The sequence below is a fragment of the Macrobrachium nipponense genome, chromosome 22 (assembly GCF_015104395.2).
Source record: "Macrobrachium nipponense isolate FS-2020 chromosome 22, ASM1510439v2, whole genome shotgun sequence".
Lineage (NCBI taxonomy): Eukaryota > Metazoa > Arthropoda > Malacostraca > Decapoda > Palaemonidae > Macrobrachium > Macrobrachium nipponense.
The window spans coordinates 16212609-16239708 of record NC_087213.1 but is presented as its reverse complement, the minus strand read 5'-3'; the positions used below and the strand labels follow the sequence as shown (position 1 = coordinate 16239708).

At 35.5% G+C, this 27100-nt stretch overlaps 1 protein-coding gene across 16 annotated transcripts in view; it reads left to right on the top strand.

Moving 5' to 3' along the window:
• The window catches only part of LOC135198512 (discs large homolog 1-like protein), a 754910-nt gene extending 743791 nt beyond the window's left edge, over positions 1 to 11119 (top strand). For all 16 annotated transcript variants that reach the window (XM_064226154.1, XM_064226164.1, XM_064226161.1 and 13 more), the window contains 2 exons: positions 1918 to 2027; positions 6349 to 11119. In XM_064226154.1, the coding sequence (XP_064082224.1) occupies positions 1918 to 2027; positions 6349 to 6547 (309 nt within the window). In that variant the 3' untranslated portion in view covers positions 6548 to 11119. The remainder of the gene's footprint in view (positions 1 to 1917; positions 2028 to 6348) is intronic.
• The last annotated feature ends 15981 nt before the right edge of the window (positions 11120 to 27100 follow it).

Here is a 27100-nt window from a genome sequence, read left to right as displayed (position 1 = left end):
AGGGTCTACATTGGTGGCCAGTATAGTACCTTTAGTAATATCATTTCTGGTATTCCTCAAGATAGTGTTCTTTGCTATTTATTATCCACACCAGCAACATGTGGCAAGGTTTGGAGAATAAAATTATCGCATATACCAATGGTGCTACTCTTGTTGTTATTCCATCTCTGTGCCCTAAGTTTGTGGCTGCCGAAACCTTGGAATAGGGATCTGGCACATATTTAAGAGTGGAGTAGGCTTTAGGGGAAGAAGCTGAACCCTTGTAAAACTTAAGTATAATAGTTACTTATGCCTTTGCATCCTGCTTTACAGTGTGAATTTAAATTTTAATGTTTTAAATGTCAATGACATAAGATTTTATATATAAATTTTGTCAAGGCATTGACCTTTAAGAAGGATATTGCTTCATCTGTTTATTAAAAGTTGATATCTTGCATAAGTTGATATCTTGCATAAGTGTTTTGAATGTCTCATGATGAAGTTACTCTATCTTCCTTGTTTTGAGTACTGTTCTCCTGTGAGGTCATCTAGTGCAGACTCTGATCTCAAATTCTTGGATAGAGTTAAGGCATCAGTTAGTTTTGCCAACTCTTTATGTTGACTTTTGGTATAGATACAAAGTGATTTCATTGTTTATTACATAAAATGTTTTACAATGACAAACATCCTCTGTACTTTTCTTTACTGATAAGGTTTTCAGTTGAAGATTTAAAGAAAAAACAAAATATAGGTTAATTTATCTGTCATGAAGGATGCAGTGTTCAGTGTTCATGTAATTGTGATGTTGAGCAGGATTTGTCATGATGACAGCCAAAATGGTGCCTTCTGGATAACTGTGATCTTGCCATTCACGCATCATACACATGGTGAAAACTGAGAGGCTCTCTCTCTCTCTCTCTCTCTCTCTCTCTCTCTCTCTCTCTCTCTCTCTCTCTCTCTCTCTCTCTCTCTCTCTCTCTCTCTCTCTCTCTCTCCTGATTATAGGGGTGGTTTACCCTGGTTGTTAAATTTGACCAAGGTTGTGCCTGTTAACCCATGGATTTAGTCTCCCAAGCTTATGTCGTCAGTGTTTCTTAAGGCAAGTAGGATTGTAAAGTTTATATACCTTTAGTTCACTCATCTTGGGATGAAGACCTAAGGCAAGCTCTGATATTTCAAAGGATGTTCCCTTAGTGTTTCTTCTTGGTGTGGCCATAGGAGAGCAACATTAGCACCATTTTTATTTTTATTTTTTTTCTTCCCTGAAGCATAGGTTGCCTGTGAACAGTGTTACCATCTAAGTGTGGTTCACCCTACCATGTTGATTTGATTGTAGTTTGTAGTTATACGAGAGCTACCAGCTTGTAATGCTACAAGGGACCATCACAGTAATGTTCATCATCAAAGCTGCTATTGTTATGTCTTGAATGAGCTTGTATTATAGGGTTTGTGGTTCAAAAGCTTCAGTGATAATAATTGAGTTGAGAGGCTTTTGTTATTGAATGAAAAGTGTTATCCATGATGTGCCATTTTTTTCTAACTTTTATTACTCTAAAAAATTGTATCTCAGACAATCAGTATAATCTTTATATTCTTTATTTTAGGTTCTACCTGTAAATCTGTTGAGTCAAAAAGCTTAATGAATAAACTAACACTTGTAATGAGTTAGTGTCACATTATCCATCAGTAGCTTGCATTGAAGTGGTAATTTCGATTTAGATGCCTTAATCTGTCAAGCATTGGATTAATTTGTGAATGTAACAAAATGGTTTGTTTCTATGTAACCAAGGTTTTTGTGCAGATGTATTTGTTTTTACTTAAGTAGTACTCATACAAAACTATGTCGATAAATAGCCTACCAAGTTATTGTATTGTGCAATGGTGAACAAAAATGAAAAATATTTAGGTTTAATGCTAATGAAAAAATTTATTTTACAGGGCAAGCATTGTATCTTAGATGTGAGTGGCAATGCAATAAAAAGACTACAAGTTGCACAGCTATATCCTGTTGCAATATTTATCAAACCAAAGTCTGCTGAGCAAATCATGTAAGTATAGTTATTTTAGTAACGAGCAAATCATGTAGGTATAGAAATTTTTGTAAATTGAAATGTACTACAGTTCCATGCAAATGCTGTATTAGTATAGTAAGAAGATAGAACTAAACATATCCATAGGTCATAAAACTACTTGCAAGTTGAGAAGTGTCCATAGTTTGCAGTTATTTAACATCTCAATTTCAGATTGGATAGATTTTTATTATTACCTAAGTTGTTTGACCAGATTTTTATTATTACCTAAGTTGTTTGACCAGATTTTTATTATTACCTAAGTTGTTTGACCAGATTTTTATTATTACCTAAGTTGTTTGACCAGATTTTTATTATTACCTAAGTTGTTTGACCAGATTTTTATTATTACCTAAGTTGTTTGACGAGATTTTTATTATTACCTAAGTTGTTTGACCAGATTTTTATTATTACCTAAGTTGTTTAACCAGATTTTTATTATTACCTAAGTTGTTTGACCAGATTTTTATTATTACCTAAGTTGTTTGACCAGATTTTTATTATTACCTAAGTTGTTTGACCAGATCACTGAGCCAATTTATTTAGCTCTTCACCTTTTATCCCAGAAGTTAAAATACTAAAGAAAACATTGTTTAATATTGATGAAATTTAGTCTAGTTGTAATTTTTTTTACTCCAAATTCTGTTGTATTTTTTAAAGGTTTTTAAATATATACAGTAATCTCACATGATGTAAATTGTAACTTTCGTTATCAAAACAAAATGAACTTTTTTTTTTATTTCGACATTCTGTTGATAAATTTCACTAAAACAAATGGCTAGGCAAGTGATGTGAAATGAAGAAATTTGTAAAATATAAGCCTTTCTTGGTAAGTTTAAAAATCCCCCACCAGGTGTTAATGCTGCACAGTCATCATTGTCAAGAAGAATTGTAATAGATCAAGGCTAGTTATACTTAGTGAATAAGAGAGATTGACATTGAACAGGTAGGCAAAAGTGAAATAGAAAATAATGTTCAGCTCTAAAATAGGCCATGACCTTTACTACCAAATGTAGCTCATGCCAATGCAGCTAAACAGAATTAATCTGAAACCATAAAATTCAAGCCTTATTTTTTCATATCTTTCCTTTATTGCAGCCTTTGCAAAATACCTATTTTCAGATTAAGCAATTATTCAATGTTCTCAGCATAGGTGCCTGAAACAAATTTTCCTAGGGGGCCAAATTATATCTACAGGTATACATGTGTGTTATTATTATATAATATAGTTATATTATATATATATAATATATAATATATATATAATATATATTATATATATTATATATTATATATATATAGATATATAATATATATATAAACGAATATATATATTTTATATATAATATATAAGATATTATATATAGATAATATATATTTATATAATATAATATATATTCTAGATATAATATAATATAATATTATATATTATTATATTAAATATATATAGATATATTATATATAATTATAGATATATTATATATATATATGTAATAATATTATATATATATATATATAAAGATATTATATATGTATTATATAAGATTAAAATATATATATTATATTATATAAATATAATATATTCTTATAATATATATATATGAATATAATATATATTTATATATAATATATAGATATATAATATTAATATAATATATATATATATATATATATTATATATATAGTATATATATACTTATTATAAAATATATATATATATAATTATATATATAATATATATATATATAATATATAGTTATATATATATATTATATAATCTATATATAATAATTATATATATATATATAATTATTATATAATATATTTATAATTATTATATATATAATATTATAATATATATATATATAATATATATATAGCGATTATATAATAATAATTATATATTAATAATATATATATATATGATATATATAGTATTATATAATTAAATATATATATAATATACATATATATATATTATATATATACCAAATATATATATATCCTTATAATATATATATAGTACATATATATTATATTATATATTTATAGTGAATATATATATATATATATATATATATATATAGGGATTAATAATATATAATATATTTATATATATATATATATAGATATATATAAATATAATAATACTAATATAATTTAATATATATATATATTATATATATTTAGGAAATTATTATATATAAATATTAATAACTATATGTAGATATTATAATATATATATATTGTATAGGAGATATATATATATATATATATATATATATATATATATATATAACATATATAATAATTATATATATATATATTTAGATATATATATATATATATATATATATATATATATTCATAGTCTATAATATATTTATATATTATAATTATATATATATACATATATATATATATATATATATAGGTATATATATATGTATATATATATATATTAATACCATATATAATATATATATATATATGAATATATATATATATATATAATATATATATATATATATATATATATATTATATATGTATATAATATATATATATATATATAACTAATGTTATATATATAATAGTATATATATGTATTATATATATCATATATATGTATATATATATAGATGGGATACTATATATATTATATGTATATTATATATATACTACTATGTATATATATATATATTATATATGTAATATACTAATAAATATATATGTATATAGATATATAATATATCTATAGATATATATATATATTAGTGTATATATATGTTATATTATATATATTATATATAATATATATTATGTATATTATATATAGGTATATTATATATATGTTATATTATATATATATATATTGTAAGTATATATATTATATATATATATAATATATATATATACTTGTTTATATTAAGCAAACAGTACCCATAAATTAAGATAAAGCCTGATTGTTAATATAAATTATAAACTACAGTAAAGTAAAGGCTTTACCATAATTATTAGAGTTGAAATCAATGTAAATTAATAAAGAAACAGTAACAATAGATTATATCATGTATCTCCAGTACTAACCTCTTTTCCTCCACCTCTTCTAGTTGAATAAGTTAAAAATGTAAAAGAGAATGATAAAAGTACTGTTATAACCAAAGGAGAAACAGCCATTTGCTAAAAACAACCAAATAGCATTTCAACCATCGTACGAAAGTCAACAATTACTGTAGTTATGTTACAGATGATGTTGAATAGAATAGTACATATATTTTTACATTATACCCTTATTCATTATGGAGAAAAAATTGGCAAGGAAATATACTAAGCCTCACTACTAAATTTAGCTATAAATTGTAGCTGAATCTGAGAAAATAATGGTCAACCTGCTAATAACTATGAATTACTGTGCATCTGCAACATGGATTGAACTCCCACAAACTTTGATATTCATCAAACTTGACCGTAAATATAACTGGTGAGAAAAGTATTTTCATTAAAACTGCTTGGCATGAAAGAACACACTTTACTGTTGTTTTTACGCTGATAAAAGAGAAATACGTAAAGATCATATGATGAAACCAAAAGAAAATAGCAAACAGAATCTGTTGATTTTCTACACACAAAATAAACCTTCCCCAGTGCCATTTACTAACAAAAAAATTACTAAATTTAGTTTGGCGTTAATTAAAAACTTTTAATTTAAACATATTTTTCCAATAAAAAGTAACAGTAATAAGGGGCTTACATCTGGACTCATGGAACTCTATACTGCATTATTAATATAATTACTATGTAGGTCAGAAAAAAACGAAAAACAAAACAAAATCTTTTGCTTTATTAAGAAAATACATACAGTGCACTGCATGTATTTATTAATACATACAGCTGATTTCCAAACCAGAGCATTGATCACTTAGTCTGAATTTTATAATACATTATTAATAGGAGAATGCATAGTACAATATTATTGGATGCTGTGAAGTAAAGCTTAACTTTTTAAAAAAGACATGGAAAAGATGCATATTCGTTATGTTTGTATTTTATAATACAATACTAATAGTGCATATTACATGTTTTGTGGCCATTACTTTTACTGTGCAAAGATGGTAGAAGTTTCACCTACATACTTGAATGTTGTTGGACTTCTGACTTAGAAGTACATTTGAATGTAGGCACTTACGCAGGGATATTGCTAGTATTATGTCTAGTTGGGTGTTAGCAACCTTTCCATACTATTTAAGATGTTCAGGAAAGATATTTTCAGATGAATTCAGGCATTTTCTTATTTACAGGGAATGGAACAAGAGGATGACGGAAGAACAAGCTCGCAAGACATTTGAGCGTGCTCTAAAAGTGGAAGGTGATTTTGGGGAGTGTTTCACTGCTATTGTAGCAGGTGACACCCCAGAAGAGGTGTATGCTAGAGTAAAGGATCTGATTCATCAACATGCTGGCCCAAAAATTTGGGTTATGTGTAAAGAAAAGCTATAAGATTGGGAGTACCCCTTATGGGACTATTTGCACATTGAGTCTCCTGTTGCGTTACGATTTTGAAATTTGTTAAATATTTATGTCTTGTGTATGGACTACTACTGATGCAGAGTACTTGCCAGTACATCTAAATGACTTGGATAGTTTCCAGGTTTATCATATCTACCATAGTTAAATAGACGACAAGTATAGCTTCAATATGGCTGGGAATATTCTCATGTTTAGAATGGAAGTTTCATCCCAGTTGCCTATTTAAACTCAGTGAACTTGTTTAATTTTGGAGATTGAGATATTGCATCTCATAGGTTGAAAATGCTGAAAAATTTTTGAATATATTCTATTGTAACAATTTTAATGCCTTTAATGCAGCAAATGAGGTTATGATTGACTTAAGATTGCTGACTGTTCTATTCAGCTGCCATTCCTGGACTACCTAACCTCATTGCTCATCCATAGTTTATTGAGAGTTATATTATAAAGTTCATCTGACTCAGGAGTGATATCATCAGATAAGCGCATTCAGTTCTATTGACCTGAATTTATAGGTACAAGGGTCTATATATTTGAAATATATGTAAATATATTAGATTTGCAATGCATGGGTGTATGTTAATAGTCAGTGTAATGTTTATTGCTGTTTTATAGATTTTTTAAGGTTAATTTGCTGTCACTATTTAAAGAAGATTGCGTTTTTGATTCTGAAAGTTAAAAAAATTATTCAGTAAAATTATTTCTTACAACTATACACATAAAGGAGAATCAATTATGTCAGGTTGTTGAGGACATTTAAGTAACTTGTAGTCATCATCATAAAAAGCTTTGTTGTAAATTTTGTATTTGTGACTTAGCATTGCATCTCTAATATGGTTAAATGGGGGTCAGTTGATGCTGAACATTTTTATATTCTTAATGCAATGACAAATTGACAATATTCTTAGATTGATAATGACCACAAGTAGTTGATGTAATCTTGATTTGTTATTTACATGAATTTAGTTACCAGCCTTGCCTCAAGATAATGATAGTGGATGGGTTATTTCAAGTTAAGATATGAAGGTTGCATATGAAGATAAGTTTTGATGGTGCATTAACTGTGACTTAATTCCTGGACTCTGCAGCAAGTGTCCTCCTTTATTCTTGCTTGAAAGCTGAACCTCCTAAGCTAATGCAGAGCCCAGTAAAGAAACCAAAGCCGTATATAAAGTGACAAATCTAGCTGTTTTTTAATTAAACAGCTCAAGCCAAGAAGGTTCTGTTCCCTCGGTTACCATTGAGGGGAAGATGGGCCTTAAAAGAGATAACTAATGTTAGGCTGAAAATAGCTGAGCTGTAATCTCATACCTTGTTTAGAAATAGTGCTTTAGGTTGTCTTGAAATATTATGAAGGCTCCTGCTCTTTTACCATGGTTGATTGGTAAGTAATAAAAAGAAGGGAAATCTCTGTGGCAATAGAAGAGCTTTTGGGCCTAAGTATTATTTTATAGACATGTACTTAGTCTTTATCTCTACAGTCCTTCCCTGGTTGTTTATTCAAGAATCACCAAGTGATTTGCTTGGAGGCTTAACCAGTGTCAAGGGTTCTCAATAGGGTTCTGTGCACGGCGAATGACGTGCATTAGAATGAGCTTTATTGAGAACTTTTTAAACTGGCCAACAACCATTAACTATTGTACCACTAAATGATGTATGTGTTCATGAATTTATTTCTGTTAAAGTGAGGAATGTCTGGTCATTTTTTGTTAAGAGATGTTTATCGTATTATAGTGCAGTATGGACAAACGTTGATAGGTTTTTAAGGTTACATCCTTGTTGAATGATGACCGTCTGAATATGCCAGGATGAAGTGCAGAGGTTTTTTGAGGGAGGTGTAGAATTTCTTTGTGATCACAGCAGTGAAATGGAACTACTGCAGCCAGTGAGATCAAAAAGTCCTTTTCACAAATAGAACATTTTCTACATGCTTGTATGGTTGTACCCTGGTATGTGATTTCCTCTTTTAAATTTTCCTCAAGTTATTTCTTGTACCAGAAATAATTATTTTTATTTAGGAAATTGTCTTGAGTATTATGCTTCCAAATCTTATTTGTGTCAAACTTCATGAAAGTTTTTATAATGCTCATGCTTCACATCATGTACGTTTGTACATAATCCCCAGTAACTGAAAGGCATCACACTACTCTGGGAGAATTGTGGTTATCTTTTATGTAAAAATGACAAAACAGTAATTGCACTGTGCAGCAAGAAGACTGGGCATTATAGCTAACCCATTTTGTTGGCACTGAGAATTTCTCCTTGATTGCTGTCTTGATTTTCGACAGAGTGTAACGTGCTGAATCCTAGAAAGAACGGTTATCATGTTGTTACAAGTGAATTTTAAACACATTGTTAAATATTTTTGTCAATGACCTATTTATCTGATTCCCTCTGAGCTGAAATAAACACTTGTTTTAGTCATGGTGCCATGGTTTTTCTCTCTTTGATTTTTCTTTTTTTACTGTAGATGTTCATTGTGTGTGTGATAAGTTGATGTAAATATGTAGGTTACCGTATGAAGATGTCGTGGGAGCTTGAGGTACTAGGTTTTTTGAATGTTAATATACATTTTTCAAAGCACCAGATGTGCATGTGTACAGTTATTAATTTATTTTATGTTATTTTGCTTCATAAGCTAGAAATTACACAACTATTTTGTATAGGATACATCTAGTGACATTATTTATGATACATTTTATAAGAGTACCTTTTTTTATTTTATATACATGTATATATTTGTATGTGTATGATGATATATATACATATATATATGTATATTTTATAGCAACATATGTATAGGTAGGTAGGTAGAAAGATAGGTAGAGGGAAGGCTACAATCCTTATGTGCCTTCTAGTTATATGGTATGTCAAGGACCTTTTTTAAGTTTATAACAAAAGCTCTGTTAAGCAGCTTTAACATTTTAAAGTTGATGTCTCAGGCAATTGATTAATTTAAATAATGGGGATATTTGATGGCGTTTGAACACACTTGAACATTTCTTACTTGATATTATGTGGTTTTGAAAAATTCTCATTAGTATTATTTTTACATTTGCTTAGATTCCTAATTTAATTTATTTTAGTGTCATGAATGCAGCTGTTTTTCTGTGTAGGGGTATGATGGTGAGCAGTAACTGTTTCATTAGTCAAATTTAAAGTTGATGAAATTAGGGAGGTCAGAATAAATTATAGATCTTTACTCCCCGTTGAAATTAAACCTTGTGAAGATTTAACACTCCACATATATTATTGAGAGGAATTCTAGGTTACTTAGTGTATATAACCAAGAATGTGTATTGCCAGTGTATATGACTACTCATAAGACAGTGGCTCCTGTCCCCATTTCAGTGTAAATACAGCTTTAAAATGTTTTTCATCTCTGAGGTTGGGGTAAACCCTTAAACACTGGGATATGTGCTCGGTGCTTTACCATCTAGCTATAAGAGATCAGGGAGTAATAAGTTGACTACATTTTTATCATCCCCAAGGCAGAATGCTACTTTAGAAATAAAATGTAACAGTTTTGTGTAAATATAACAAATGTATTGCTGTGTATGGATTGTGAAAGTCAAGGAAACTATTATAAATTTGCACAGAAAACATGTTTAACAACAATCTTCTGAATCTGGAATTGTGCATTAAGGTTTCCTTCATGGCAGATTGAACTTCAACTAATGTAGATTTTATGATGTTCAATAATAATGGATTTCTGTCCATGTACAGTACTGTGCTTGCTTGGATATCTCACAACATACCTTTAGTGTTGAGTACATTTGTTTCATAAGCATGGACTGCTTCATGACTAGCATAAGAGCATTACTTGGAACTCTTATCCACTGAGTGTGATGTAAAATTCAATCTCGTTTTCACCTCCAGGAGGCATAATTTTGGAACATTAGACTTGAAACAGCACATTTTGATTTAAGAGCCCTACAGAGGAAGAGAAAATTTTAATGTTAGATTGACATTGAGTTGTGGGTTGGTTGCTATTACAAGTTTTCATCGTGAGTGTTATGGAATTCTATGCCTTTTTCATTACAAAAGGGATGGGCAAAACTACTTGGCATTTCCATGTAACCATATTTAGTGTTATAGCAGGATGTAGAAGCCATGTTTCACCATGGTGTTATCCAACCTTGATCAGACAATAACCAGGCAGAGTTTGAGGCTTGAGCAAGATTATGTTGATTATGTGTATAAGGCCATGGTAGATCGTTTAGCTTATGATTAAAAATATCAACACTGCAGTGATAAGAAATATAAATGTAAATTTTATTAGCTTTAGCTGTTAAGGATAAGTATATTTGCTCAACTCCTAATCTGCCACTGGTGTCAGTGATAATTCCGATTATTTTTTATTAAACTTCCTCTAGTTCTCTATGGCGCCATGGCTATAACTCACTCACTCTGTCTCTCCAGCATCACAACATCCCTGTTTTTTGCAGCTTCAGTGGCTTGCCAAGTGCATCCTCTGAGAACCTTTCCCCACTTCCTGCTCCATTCCCCCGTATTGTAAATACAACATTATCTCAAAGAGTATTATGTGTTTCATTTACTTTCCTTACCAATTTAAATGGCTTTTTTTCAATGTTTTTATAATCATCCATCAGCTAGGCTGATTATAGACAATAGCAGGTAAAGTTAATGTTGAAAAGTTTTTTGTACATTGAAGCCACAATAACAGGTGGCCTCATATTTAAGGGTGTAATTTTGATATCAGAAACTGAAAGGGGATCATTTAGCCTTATGTAGAAGGTATTAAAGGTTCTTTGTAGCATCCTTCTGGGCCCAGCAGTATTTTATTTTTCATACTCTCTGTGGCCTCTTCCTACCTAGTTTTCTAACTTCAGCTGTATTTTTCTCCAGTTTTCACTTCATTTAAGAATAAATTCTTCTGGAATACCATCAATGAGTAGAAATACCATTCAGCAATCTTGTTCTACTAATAAGTAATAATGATAATAATAGCCCATGGGATTTGAAAGTTCTATTATTATGTATGAAGCTTATACACCTTAGTAATCAACTGTCCTTTGGAAAGTCACCTATAAGTAATTATATGGGAGGGGGAAACCCTTATCATAGTCAGTCTACATCCAACTATAACAGTTAGAATACCTGCCCTGCCATATTCCAATCACAGGTGATGTTGAAAGCACCCTAAAATTTATTAATGCATAACGTAGCATGTCATGTCCTACATTGTGAGCATTACTTCAGAATGTTTGCAGCATCCCTTAAACTCATATCTATTTTTACTTTTTCACTATACCTCCTTCCTTTCTAAAATCATCATTGTTCATATACGAAAGAAACCTTCGTTCTTAACAATAGGATAAATACTCAGCGCCAGCTGAAAACCAGTAAAGTTTAAAATAATTGTGTACACAAGGGACTATTGGCATCTGTGCTTGGTCACGACATGTGGAGCCACCCACGTACCTCATTAACTCGTAACCCCGTTAGTTATTTTCTTACCGCCTTTAAGAGAGGTCGTGCTTTGCTCCGTCTTTTTAAAGCCAGTTTAGTTTGCCCCCTGTTGTTTTCATTTTGTTGTTTGGAATTCCCGGGTATGTGAACATGAAGCCTTCTCATGCTGCGAGTCTTCCTGGATATCACAAGAAGTAGATAAATGCCCTGATTTTTTCTTCGACGATTTTGTCGTCGAGGTACTCATTGTGTAGTAAGTCGTAGGTGAAGAAACTCTTATGCTGGGGTCACACATTCACGTATCACGACAGCGTATGCCCACGTATGTGGATCGTTGGCATCATCGCGGTGAAATGACCTTGAACAGCTGGTAAACAGGACACGGGCTAATGGACGTAAAGCCAGCACCGTAAAGAAAGCAAGGTCGGACGTCTACCTGGAACTCACGCCGATAGTGTAATGTCATATGTACGTCAACTTCACGTCGTTAACACGCCCACCGTTGTGGGGCTGTAGGGTACAAAATGGCCGGTCTGTAAACACAGCAGACTGTAAAGTGATGGAACATGTATGAGAGAATGTAAAAATATTGCATTCTGAAAATCCAGGTTGTAAATTCACTTTGGTAGAATTCTGCATGTACTGTAAAATATTGTATATTTTCAACAAATAAAAAAAAAATTAAGTCAGACAATATAATATACATACCTTTGGCAGTCCCAACGTCTTGGGCTGCTTCTGACGGACGATGTGGGGGCTTGAGGAAGTAGAATATGTTCAATTTCCACTTCTTCCGTGTCACTGTCATCACACTGTATCTCATCCAACTCCGACTCCTGTAGGTGGAAGATGACATTTCCTCGACCTGAGTGTCTGCAGGAGTGGCTGTAGGAATCTTCTCCAGGCCAAAAGAAGGTGCTGCAAGAAGATGTGACGTTGATGGTCCCTTCCTTGGTCGTTTTAGGAGGTTCAGCATCTTGAAGGCTGGTTGTTGTATTAAGCCAACGCTTCTTGTTGGCAGGGCCTTTCCCTTGGTGCCAACCTGACCTTTTATACCACGCTACAGCGTTGCCATGTCGTACAGAGTTGTAAATGTGCAAATTGGTTTCCCCTTAGGCTACAGCGCAATTAGGAGGCCCACGTGCTTTGCGGCAGAAAGAAAACAACGACGGCGAACAATGCAGGTGATCCTAGCACCTACCCTGCAGTAGTCACCGTGGGTCCCACGTGCAATGCCTAGAGCTACGTCAGGTGACATTTGGCGTGACCACCCACGACTTATTTTGAACATTTCAAAACTGGAGCGGGCTACAGCGCCCTAGTGGGCGGAGCTTAAGAGCCCGGACGACCCGTCACAGTACGTCTACAATTTTACTTATGTTTTACGTTACATTTACTGTTTACGGACATAAGCTGTTGCCAACTACCAATTTCCGCTAATGTGTGGGCGTGCGTGCGTTGATACGTGAATGTGTGACCTTAGCATTAAGGTACGGTTAATTCGTTACCTGTGCTTTGGAATATCGCATATTCATATGGATTGCCTGTAATCCAAAGCTTTGATGTATCTGGATGTGCTTTGGGAAGTAATTATGACTAATTGTGCACCTTTCCCTGAGGGATGAGGTGTGCATCGCCATCTTGTTTTCATTCCAGATACGTGGGTAGAGAGGATGCAGGTGTGCGGTTGGCGTTAGGCTTATGAAGAACCAACCCAAGGAGGACAGTTGGTTTGATATATAACGTTGTGCTGCCATCCAGGGTCCCACGTGATGGCTGTCCCTTTTTTCCTGATATGCACTGAATGGAGGTCGGATGCGTCGCCATCTGTAAAGAAGCAGATAGTGCAACAAGGCAGCCTTTAATGTCAGGTTGCTATGCCTACGAGAATAACATCAACAGCCTTGCACCTCTGGTAGGGTGCTGGCTTCGCATTCGAGATGCTCAGTGACGTCATAAACATGGCGACCGCCATAACGTCACTTCACAGCTGCGGCCTACACGGAGACATGCTTCCATTTTCATTTCAAGGTACAAGAGTACTTTACAACTATGCTTTCGGATTGGAGATTTTTAATGCACATTGTTTTTGAGAGAAATTACAAGCGTTAGGAGATACAAGTCACTTAATAGAAGAGACACAAATCTTTCCTCTGTACCTTCTGCTTAGGCATTAACAAGCTTAGGTGACTGGCTTTGGCCTTTGATGCCAGTGCGTTCTCCTGCCAATCCTGGAAGAATAGGTACTTCGTACCTGATCCTAGAGCCAAGAGGAGAAGTTTCTTCTCCATCTTCGAGCCAGGATTGTTACATCCCTATTATATGGAAGCACAAGAAGTAGTTGTAATTGTCGAACAAGTGAATGATGGAAAGTTAGTGTAGTGTGGCTGCTGTGAAAAGTTGGAAAAGGCTAGAATCAGGGACTTTGTGACTGATCCTCATACCAAGAGGAGAAGAATAATTTCTTCTTCATCTTCGAGCCAGGACTGTCACATCCTTGTAAAGTAGTAATGCCACAGAAGGTTGGGTCTCTTGATCTTGGCTGCAAGAGTACCATAAACAGCCTCACGCTTCCATCAAGCATGATGACGTCATAGCCAAAACCGCTTGCAAAATGGCGGTAGTCATAATGTCACAGCCTACTGATTCTCGATCTACTTCTCTGCCTCCGAACCTATACGCTGCTTTCTGACTCATTGGTTGGTACACACAGTAAAGAAGAATAAACGGGATCTAGAGGTGAAAATTGCTAAGAAAGACAAAAAGAAAAGGCGTGATTCGTCTGCTTCTTCCTCTAGATGGTGTCGTAGCTAAGTTTGATGGCGTCACTGAGTGTACCAGTCAAGCGTTGGAGGATACGGGATTTCGTGACTGATCCTCGGGACAAGAGGAGAAGAGTAAATTCTTCTTCATCTTCAAACCAGGACTGTTACAGCCCAATCAGCAAGAAAGTCAAGAAGTCAGTGGCTGGTAAGCTCAAAGCAATCGGACAAAGCCGTTTACAAGAGGCCAAACGAGTGAAAGCGTCGACGGTCGCTGGGCCAGCGGCCGACGCGGAGTTGCCAGTGGCGACTGCAAAGAGTCTACAGCCCCTTCCACACGAGGGGCAAATGCACGGCGGGCAGACACTGTTACCAATCTTGTGAGTGGATCGCGATCACGAGTGTGGTCCAAATCATAGGTTCGCCTGACTGTGACTACTGCCTCCCTTGGATGGTTTGATCTGGTAACACTGTTGAAAAGCGAGAGAATTATGGGCAAATCAGAGTGCCCGTCGTGTCTTTGCCCCTCGTGTGGAAGGGGCTTAAGAGAGACTACAATGCCGTTGCTGAACTTGACACATACGCCGATGCTTTTACAAACGTTTTCCATGGACTCTAGATGTCAGAGCAATGCAATATGATAAAATTGCTTTCATGTTTGTATGTAGGATTGCAAACAGATACCTTCTCAAATCCTACTGACTATTCAAGATCGAGCCATCAGTGGCCATTAAAGATCAAAGATGCCGTGGCTGTATGGTCAGGCGGCCATGACGCATGCAAATAGATACCTTCTCAAATCTTAATGACTATTCGAGATCGAGCCATCAGTGGCCATTAAAGATCAAAGATGCCGCGGCCGTATGGTCAGATGGCCATGACGGATGCAAATAGATACCTTCTCAAATCCTACTGACTATTCGAGATCGAGCCATCAGTGGCCATTAAAGATCAAAGATGCCGCGGCCGTATGGTCGGACGGTCATGACCCACCCGGACGTTTGTCAGAGGGTAGGAGTGAGTTAACGTCTCCTGTGGCTGAACACAGTGCGTTAGAACCGGAGGGAAGAGAAAACCAAGAGTTTCTGGCTTCGTATGCGGCGGTGATTCATTTGATTAGTCAATTCAATAACCTTTCGGGGAGCACGGAGACACCTGCCAGCATGCTTCCCCCGGGGATTGACATGGTGTTTGGTTTGAAAAAGGATACAAAAGTGTATGAATTACCTTGTTCTAGTCATGTAGAGCCCGTTTTACAACACATAAAATGCACGAATTGATGGAAGGATATGGATACCTCTTAGTAATTGTATGCAGTCTGAATGGTGGGAATTAGCACACTTTGGGTGACTCCAGAAAACTTTAAACCTTTACAGGTAAGAAGAATTCCCATGTTTTATATACTTGTTGGTATAAGCTGGTTTCTTCCTACAAGAATATTGACCAAACGCTTCGACTCTTACACAAGTTAAAGTTAATCAAAAGCTTGGTTCCTTCGAAAGTACTGTAGAAACATTCATCTTAATGAAATCGAATGAAAACTTAAGTCGAAAGGAAGAGGGGAATGTCTTTCTTTCGCCACTTAAGGTAGCTAAGCCTAAGTAGGGCACTTGTAACCTAAGATGCTATAGCCAGGATAATTGGGTCATAACTTTTAGCCTAACTATGTCAACTTAGGCTGCTTGAACATGCCTTTACTATTTTGGTTGGTATAACCGAGCATAGACTAGTGCCTAGGCTACCCATTCGAAACACTTTTACCACCTCAGCCTAGAAGGTTGTGGTTGTAGTCTAGCATGGATAGCCCAAACTTTCTTGAACGACTTTACCCTAACCTGTCATTTAGTTTCTAGATTAAGCTAGTCTATATTAGCTTAGACTAGTTAAGAGCACATCTCGGATGGACTTAACCTACCCTAAGTGATGGAGGAGTTAGCCTAGCCTTATTGGAAGTTATAACATAACCCTAACCAAACCAGGGTCCTAGCCTAATTGGAAGGGTTAACATAGCCTAACCTAACCAAGCAGGGGTCAACCTGGTCTTGCCAACTTAAACTAAGTTAGTCAATTCTTAATTGACTATACCTACTTAGACTAGTCCAAGTGGTTGTTGGCTAAGTTAACCTGGAATCTGCAGATGGGTCTCTTCCATACTGGTCTAGTTTCTATATTGAAGTCATGAACCTAACATAGAGGGTTCGAGCTTCAGTTGTTTGTTTGTATGGTGTTTATACGTTGCATGGAACCAGTGGTTATTCAGCAACGGGACCAACGGCTTTACGTGACTTCCGAACCACGTCGAGAGTGAACTTCTATCACCAGAAATACACATCTCTCACTCCTCAGTGGAATGGCCGAGAATCGAACCTGCGACCACCGAGGTGGGACGCTAATACAACATACCAACCACGACCCTGAGGCATTAGAACCTCATCATATCTGGAAGGGGAATGGGAAAGTGGAGAGTTTCCCATTCTTCAAGAGTGAGGTGGGGTGAAGTGACGTTAGGTACAATTCTGGGCTAGGTTACTCGAGAATAGCACCATGATGGTTTCTGGCATTATAGGATTTCCCTTTGGGCCTTTGGGGGTTAGCATATTGAACATATGCCCGTATATTGTAACAGGTCACCGCATAAGGTGTTTCGTGGTTGCGAAGTAACATTACTTGTGGAAAAATACTTGTGGAAAAATGAGCCATATCCTTTTAACAGATTAATTCCTTGGACAGGAGGATAATTGGGACGTGTCTGAATAGAATATATTATCATAGGACATTCCCCTGGGGTTTTTCCTATGATATAGTCTATATAATTGGAAAAGTTAAGTGTATCTTGTTTTTTACAAAAACACAGAGCTGTTTAATAGCTCTCCTAGGGCTGAGGGCTGGCCTGAAGGATTGGATATTTTTTACGTGGCTAGGAACCAATTAGTTTCCTAGCAACGGGACCTGCAGCTTATTGTGGGATCCGAACCGCACTATATCGATAAATTATTTTCTATCACCAGAAATAAGTTTCTCTGATTCCGTGTTGGCCGAGATGGGAGTAGGACTTCGGACCACCAGTTTGGCAGATAAGTGCACAAGCCACTTGTCCAGAGAGGAACTCGTGTAATGGAAAAACCATGTAAGAGCTGGTCTCAGGGGTTTCACCCTTCGAGGAGCCTGAGGATTCCATTTGCGATACTGGGAACAACCTGGAGGTTACGCAAACTCTAGGTTCAACCTGTTCCGCCATGTCCCGAACGGGAGGATGGGTTCCAGTAATTAAGGTCCCAGGATGAGTGACTGATAAAGTTATCATAGCACAATCATCGCTACCAGGTTCGTGTGGGGAAGAGGCACCACCGATAGGTAGAATTAATATCTCAAGGTCTGGAGATTGACCAGTATCCCTTTTCGAACTAATAGTTCTAAGTTTTTGGGTGTAGAGTGTCACCTCGAACGTAACACGACTCCAAAGGTCGTTAGCTCACATATACAGAAGGACTCTTTGGCCGTGACTGCCTGTATAGAGGAGGTTCCTGTCCATTAAAGGCATTCGGTCAGTAGACAATGATCTGGTGGAGAGGTTATCAGAACAGAGGGAAGTATCTCTGTAATTACATGTATGGTGATATACATTAGACTGGTGATTAGACATGTGAATATCGCTTCACACTGAGCAATCTTCAGATGAATCAGGAGCAGTGAACTGGATTGGGCACATAAGAACTCCGATCTGATAAGTGAAAACATACTCTGTATCAGAGTAGACTTGACGGACTACCACCAGGCACATACATCAGTCACGTTACAGGAAACTGACCGTGGATGGGGGTCTGACCTTGGTAGGGTGGGAGTACTCAATAACCAAGGTTTTTGACGTAGACTCAAAAGTAGTTAGGAACATCAGTTCCAATTTGTCCCGGAATCCGGGATAATGAGTCAATGCAGCACTGATACATTTCTTAGTCATGCTCAGTACGGTGTGAGGGTTATAGAAAGGACTACGTCACCTAGAACATAAAGGTGGTAGACGTAAAGGAACAGGCCAAACAGAGGCGATCGGTCAAGCCTACTCCTTGTTTGTCAAGTTGTACCAATGAGGTTATACAGAAGGGAAGGTCATCAGAGGAATATGGGCCTTCTGGCATTTAAGAACATATCGAAGATCAAAATGGAGCAATGTTAAGGAGGTGTCTGTCTGTTCATTGAAATTTGAGAGTGGGTTGGTGGTTATGAAAACCCACTTTCAATTTCCTGTATATATATATATATATATATATATATATATAATATATATATATATATATAATATATATATATATATATATATATATATATATATTATATATATATATATATATATATATATATATATGTTGCCCAGAGAGCCTTGGACACAATTTCCTTGGGTCCTTTGGTGCCTGCTCAACAAATGGTGTAACTCATCCAGTATCCCTGGCGGGTCAGTTGGATGTGAAATGGAGGAGTTACTGGCCTCTTTCCTTTTCAAATTTCTGTCTCCTTCTTTACTTAGGGCAGTAAGAAGAGAGTACCATCATAAGCTGGAACGGACAAGGTACAGGTGAGTGAAGTGGCCATACTGTTAGGGTTAGTATCAGTAGCAGGCCATTCCTCTCTTTAGCAAGGGGAAGAGGAATGATAACAAACCTACATGAGTGGTTGAATTGGTTTGTTAGGAGAATAGATCTTATCTTCCTCAGACGCAATGAACTATGACATTGTGTAAAACCCAGAAGTCTGACTCTATGATATTCATATGTCTTAGATTCTGGAATACTGGTCAGTTGTTTCGTAGAATTCTGGTATTCAGAAAACTGATCAAAGGTGGCAAACTCCCAGTTGGTTAATAGTACTTACCTCCCACCAAAAGTAAGTCTATCTAAATGTTAAGACAGAAGGTTTGTTTCGTATATGAACAAATAAATTTTTTTTAACCAGTTTGTATTTTTCATAACTTACAAACCTGAGGTCTTAACATACAAAGGCCCACCTCTAACGACCCCTCTATCAACTAACCTGGGTTGGAAGAATAACTAACGAGGTCACGAGTTAATGAGGGGTATGTGGGTGGCTCCGCATGTCTCGTGACCAAGCACAGATGCCAATAGTCCCTTGCGTACACAATTATTTTAAACTTTACCGGTTTCCAGCTGGGGCTGAGTATTTATCCTAATGTTAAGACCTCAGGTGTGTAATTTATTTAAAATACAAATTGGTTAAAAATTTGTTATTTCAACCTCTCCCTACTACTGTTTTGCTCTCATAGGGGTTTGATGCACTGTTGGCTTTGCTTAAGGTTCTTTGCAGCATGCCTTCAACCCCTAGCTGCAACCCATTTCGTTCCTTTTACTGTACCTCCTTTCATATTCTCTTTCTTCCACCTTACTTTCTGTTTCAGCGTTGAACGACCTCATAGGTCCCAGTGCTTGGTGTTTTGCCTAAATTATATTAAATTCAATTCTTCTGTTTTGTGTAGCTGAGGGATTCCTTTCAGTTTCACCTTGAGATTGTTGTACTTTACTTCATCTCATTTATTTTCTGAATATCTTGTGTCCTGCTGTTGAACTAGACTTTCAGCTATGGAGAGCCTTCCATTTATTTGAGGATCTCAAGTTGGAGACCAGATTACAAAGGGAATATAAGTCCCTTGTTGGACGAGTCAGTTTCGATCTCAGGGTCCGGGTTCGATTCCTCACCCTGCCAACATGGAATCAGAGGAATTTATTTCTGGTAATAGAAATAAATTTCTCGATGTGGTTTGGATCCCACAGTAAGCTGTAGGTCCTGTTGCTAAGTAACCAATTGGTTCCCAGCCACATAAAAATATCCAATCCTTTGGGCCTGCCATAGAAGAACTGTTAATCAGCTCAGTGATCGGATAAAACTAATATATACTTAACTTAAAAAGGGAAAAAGATGTAAAGCACCGTTGATTTAATGATATAGGGACTCAAAAGGTTGGTTTTAACTCCATGTAACATCCACAGAAGCTCGAAGTGCTGGCTGCAGATGAAGAGGCTGTTAAGGCATTCCTGGGTTTATGGTAGTGGCTACTACAGTGCAACCTAATCTTGATGGAGGAGTCAACTCCTGGGTAATATCTTACAGGCCTTTGTTGCCCAGGAGAAAAGAAAGGTGGAGTTCAAGACTACAGAGGACTGTATCGCTCGGGCCATTTCCAGTGTTGAGATCTAAAGATGATTATGTAGTTGATTTGCCAGTTAAGAAGACTCTTAAACATAGAATGGTTCCATCTAGGAGCAGCTGGAAGACCATGACACTACCAGTGCAGTGGCATGATCGGTATGGTCTTGACCTGCCACCTCTGTGGCTTCGAGCTCGATTCTCGGGCATTCACTCAGGGGTGAGAGATGTCTATTTCTGGTTTGGAAGTCAGGTAAAGCCGTTGGTCCCGTAACTGAATAACCACTTGTTCCATGCAACGTAAAAACACCATACAAACAAACAAACTACCAGTCAGGGTAATTCTCTAGTTGTAATAACCTGGCATCAGGTCCCTGTCTTGTGAAAGATGTTTCTATTCATCCAAAGTTTATGAACATGGTATTTGTCCTCCCAGAACCACTTATCCAACCCACGAAGCAATGGAAAAACATGACCTTCAATGCCTACAGTCAAGAAACTATCCTGAAATGCTTGGTCTGGTTTCATTGCCGCCTGAGAGGATGGTCAAACGTACTGGAGGAGCTTCTCGTTCTCGTCCTGGATGTTGTCAACAACATTGTTGGTCTCTAGGAAGAGGTTCATCATTTTATGGTGAGTGCTCTCTGTTGCATTCACCACTTGATGGACTTCGCTTCCATTGAGAACTTTTTTAAAGAACAACATGAGAGTATCTTCTCTTGACCATCATTTTGGGGTTAGAGCTTTAGGTCACTATAGGGGAAATGTAAACTAGTAACAACTTGCTTTGACTGGATACATTGTATAAAGCTTCAAATGTATAATTTTCACTTCAGAATAATTTTATCTTATTTTTTGCAGATTAGTTTTTGCTCTATGTTGAGTATGTAAGTATGAGTCCATATTTAGGTAAAATGTCACTGCTACAGGGAACAACTGGCTCCATACAAACAAACAATTAAGTTTTTAGAGTTGAGTGGTTGGAACATAGCCCTATTTTTCTCATAAGAATTAAGACTTACCTACAATTCCCTGCACAAGGCGAGCAATTGTTCCATGGTATAAAGGTGAATATATTATATTATATATTTATATATATATATATACATATATATATATCTATATATATATATATATATATATAATATATATATAAGGACCAACTCTTCTGCATCCTGTGTCTCAGCTATTATATTCACGCCATGCCTCAAAATTCCCTAGAACAACAGCTCCTACTCTTGAGTTGCCAGTCGAATATGTTATTCAGTTAATTCCCTATTCTAAATGTTTCTGAGTGCGCGAATTCTCTCTCTCTCTCTCTCTCTCACGCTCTCTCTCACTTATTGAAACATGCATACATATACACAACATGTATATGCATCATTATATAGTTTGTTTATGAGTATATATATATATATATATAATATATATATATATATATATATATATATATATATATATACTGTTTATGCAGTAATATGGCATGTTTATAATACACTTTGCTAAAACATGGCGTAATGTGAAGTATTATAATTATATCAGTGTCCATGTATATACATTTTACGTGAACTTGCGCGCACGTCAGTTTTCGTTTAAAGTGTAATACTAATGTGATCTGCGAACTTGCTATTAGGACTTTTTAAATCGCACTTTTGTTAATTTTGTTACAAGGACCGACTAGTGTTATTTGCATAATCTATGCTGCAAGCACATGGGCTTGTTATATATGAATACGGTATATACATCATCTGAATATTAATATTGATGATAATAATAAAACTAGCACCCGGCAACATTTCTCTCATGATTTTTCTAGAAGTGCCTTGACACTGTTCTCAGCGAATATATTTTTTATAAATGATTACATATATGGTATTGCTGTACTATAATATTGTTAAATAATTTGCCTTAATGTTAGATTTTTAATTTTGTGGTAATATGTTTTTTTAAATACCATGTTAATATTATTTGAAATAAACAATAGAATAAACATTAAAAAACGTACTATAAGATCCTTGTTTCTTCATTTGACGTCTTGTCTGTGAGTGTGAGTGACGATTGTCGAATGTCGATGATGGCATCTAATTAACCAGCGTGCAATGTTTATAGTTTACAGTTCCCCTACATTGGCCTACCTACTAGGCTATGACATAAAATTGTTGTAATAGTAAATGACAAGGGAGGGCTTATCTGCACTGCTGTTAGGCTGAATGATGACTCATACTCCAGGTTAGTTTGGACTAGTATGTAATATTCTTAAACTACTCTTAGCCAAGGGAGGGCCTCAGAATCACATCCATCCAGATCCCTCTTCCAGCTCAATCTTCCCTCCAAAATCTCCCGCTCCTCCCGGCAATGTGTATCCAAGGTCTTCATGAATAGCCTCGGCGTTGGTTAAGGGTTGCTCTCGAGCTGCCCTGATAATGGTGTCATCCTCAGCTGGGGTGGTTTTCCGTGGGCCCCCTGGCCTAGCTAAGAGAACTTATTATCTTAAATGTTTAACTTATAATTTATATAACATTGCAATCAATTCTAGATTTTTCGAATTTCGTACTCGATGGATTGATCGTAATTTAGTAAACATGGCCATATATTTTTGGTTTCAAAAGCATATCAAATAGAACGTGATTACATATTTCCATAAGTTAAAACTGTAAATCATTCCTGAGCCATCACTGAAATGACATTTAATATATATAAACTATAGCTATCATAAGACGCACAATGACTGTGACGGGGTGGTCACAAATAAAATGCTCTTATAGGCTTAATTTTACTGAGACAACTCAATCGACTATCTAACTTTGTTCATGGTTGTGGTCGGCAAGGGCCAACCACCCACCGGTGTGGAATTATGGAGGTGCACCTGAAGTATTACTGTGGTGTTGGAATGGCTGTGGATATCTGTAGTCTAACCAAAATTATAATAGCGAGACGAAATGCGTTTAAGAAAGAAACTTTCATATTAAATAAGCAAGATTAAATAACCATGAACAATGTAACATATCCATCAATCATTCAGCATAAACAACTTACGCAAGTCGTTCAAGTTCCTACTCTCCTCCCACCTTCTTATCCACAACTGTACCGTGGTGGGGGACACACCAACATCACGTGCAATGGCTCCTATCGAGAAGCCATTGTCGAGTAAAGTGACAGTTCGTCCTCGCAGCGCCAAATTTGTGTCCCTTCGATTCATGGTGAGTGGTTATGAAGTCTGACCCATTTAAAAATCCTGCTGACGACCTCACCTCCGTTCCTTGATTATAGGATTAGCCAATAGGGATCATAATCACCATGGTATGACATAAAATACTACTGTTAAATATAATATGCTCACGTAATTATTGTTCCTGTTAATAATTACATTGAGAACTGAATACTCGTTGAGCACTGCTTCGTAAAATGAGCTCGGTAAAAGTGTTCGCGAATTCTCTAACCTATTTCTCTGTAACTAAGATTCGTATAAGTACGAGATTTTGCTATAGTGTACTACACCAGTACCGTAATTTATAAGAGAATCATGAATCACAAATTATAAAGAATAGACACTTGTCCCGTACGAAGAGGCAAAAGGCTCGATCAGCCAGAAATGGATATGAACACAACAGTATAAAATAACTTCGCCTACCCTCTCCCTCCACCCCCACTTCCACCCCCTTCCTCTTCCTTCCCTCACCTCTCCTCCCCCTCCCTTCTCTCTCTCTCTCTCTCTCTCTCTCTAAATGTTACTTCAGTTTAAGTATATTTTGTATGATTTTTTTTATCTATCCATCTATCTAAACTAATAATAATAATTTACAATGTTGTTTATATTTAACGATTCACTCGGTTGTTACCTGCCAGCAAGGCTGGCATTACGGTACGGTACGGCACGGTTGATATTTAGCCTATGTGTACGGTACGGAATTACGCAACGACAATTTTACCAAAGCACGGTACGGTATGGTTAAGGTACGGAAAAAAAATGTGCAAAAAACAAGGGAACAATATTAATTAATTATTAATAATAATAACCAGTTTTTTTTACTATTATTCTTAGCATCAGCAGCAGCAGCAGCAGCAGTAGTAGTAGCTATTACTATTTTTATCTTAAGGTCAAATTGTTTTTTCTTTCTTTAGTGACTAATGACTTGGGCAAGGAGTAAATGATTATAATTATTAGAGAGAGATATCTGCATGTATGGTGGAGTAGTAGAACGATAGATACTGTGATTGTTGGTAAAGCTACTGTTATACTTGTGTTTGGTTACCTCCTTCGCAATCTTCATTTGGACTCAGGGCATCAGCCATATGCTTGTATTACGAAGGTGAAAAAGAGATGGCCGCCTAGGAACATAACTGTCGGCATGGTAGCAGAAATCCGTTTGTCACGCAACTTTTCAACTTACTTTTTTTTTTTTTTTTTTTTTTTTTTTTTTTTTTTTTAGCAGAGAAAACTTTTTTTTTTTTTTTTTTTTTTTTTTTTTTTTTTTTTTTTATAGCAAAGAGAGAGCCGCCAATTGCCTACAGATTGGTTTGAATAGGTAACTGGTTACAGTTGCTCTATGTGTTACAAATAAAAATTGAGCATTTTTACCGGACATTCATTTAAGTTAAAGCCTTGATTATACCGAAAAATTATAGCAAAATCTCGTACTGATACCAGTCTTCATTACAGTGTTATTGACCAAAAACTTGACTGCACTGTCTGTGAAACCCACAGTAAGAGAGCTTTACCAATTACAAATAAACATTACCTTTTATCTGAAATGTTTTTAATTATACGTTTTGAAGTTAACTGTAATTGTGGTTGTTTGTTATTTATACTTAATGGTAACTGTAATTGTAACTGAAAAGTTCAAATAATAAAGAACTTTACTTGAAATTGTTATCCTAGAGCAGCCCTCTTACTTTTCGAGAACTCTATCTTAACCAAATGCAACAGAGAGATGTTTTGAGTCGCTACCCAATTTATTTATTATATTATTAAGGGACAATATTAACAAGCCAGCTACCAATTCTAAAATTTTTTTTTATTCCATTTATTTCCTTTTTTGTGCAAAAAGTTTTGTGAAATTTGTTTTCAATATTTAAGTTTTGTATTTCAGTATTATTGAAGTTGTAATTGTAATTCGATAACAGGGCAGGTAATTATGATTCTAATTGTAATAGACATAAAGCAAATGTAATTACCCCTAACCAGCTTATATTACATAAGATATGCGACAGTAGCTACTTCATACGAAATGGATGAGCATAAAAATAATGGGGAAAAAAAAATTATGCATACATGGGAGAAAACTGAATAGAAATTCAGTGATTTTTCCACTACACTTCGGCTTCTCTCGGGGCACCTGTGAATTGTTCAATCTTTAATAAATCGACTTTATCTTTCTCGGGATCTGTGTGGTTCTGCACCCTTATTTGGCCAGGCAACCAATTCAAATCCTCTCGACCTTGAAACCATTCCTGGACTATTCTGGCCGTATGGCTGGGGCAGCCGTCATGAATGAAAATGACAGGACTAGGTGGAAAGGGATAATTCCGCTGGTGAAGTGAAGGGAAGAAGAAATCCTGAAGAATTTTAACGTATTTTTCACTGGTGAAACCCTTCAGTCTTGGTGATACCACATATACCATGTAAGGAAATCCAGGCCCACACGTTTACGGTTACAAGCCACTCCTGGCCACTTCGTAAATGTTTCCTCGGTGGTATCTGAAGGAAAACAATCTGAATTTTTTTTACAATTTACGCGTTGCTTTCCGTAAAAGGGAAAATAATGATATATCGTAACATTAAGATAATGTTTATTCATCTATGATGATTAATACTTATTACAAGTTTGCCTCCTCCAACCTCTTATACACTAAAACAGCTCGAAAGCTGATTAGTGGAATTCACGCTGAGAGGAACAGTTATCAATGACAGTAATGACCTGAGATGTTGCAATGCCAGTAACAGCCTATCAATCAATCAGTCCCAGTAATCGTGTGATATAATATATCACTTTGTTCAGTGATAACGATATCACTGCTACAGCACCCCTATTACACGCTAACAAGTTTGTCACCCAATCATGGCTAGATTGAGGTGTTGTATAAATTTAGATAGGTTATCTGTCCTCTGCTAGTAGTATTCGTTATAGTCTCCAAATGAACAGCAACATATAGTTCTCCGGGCGCAGATCGTCGC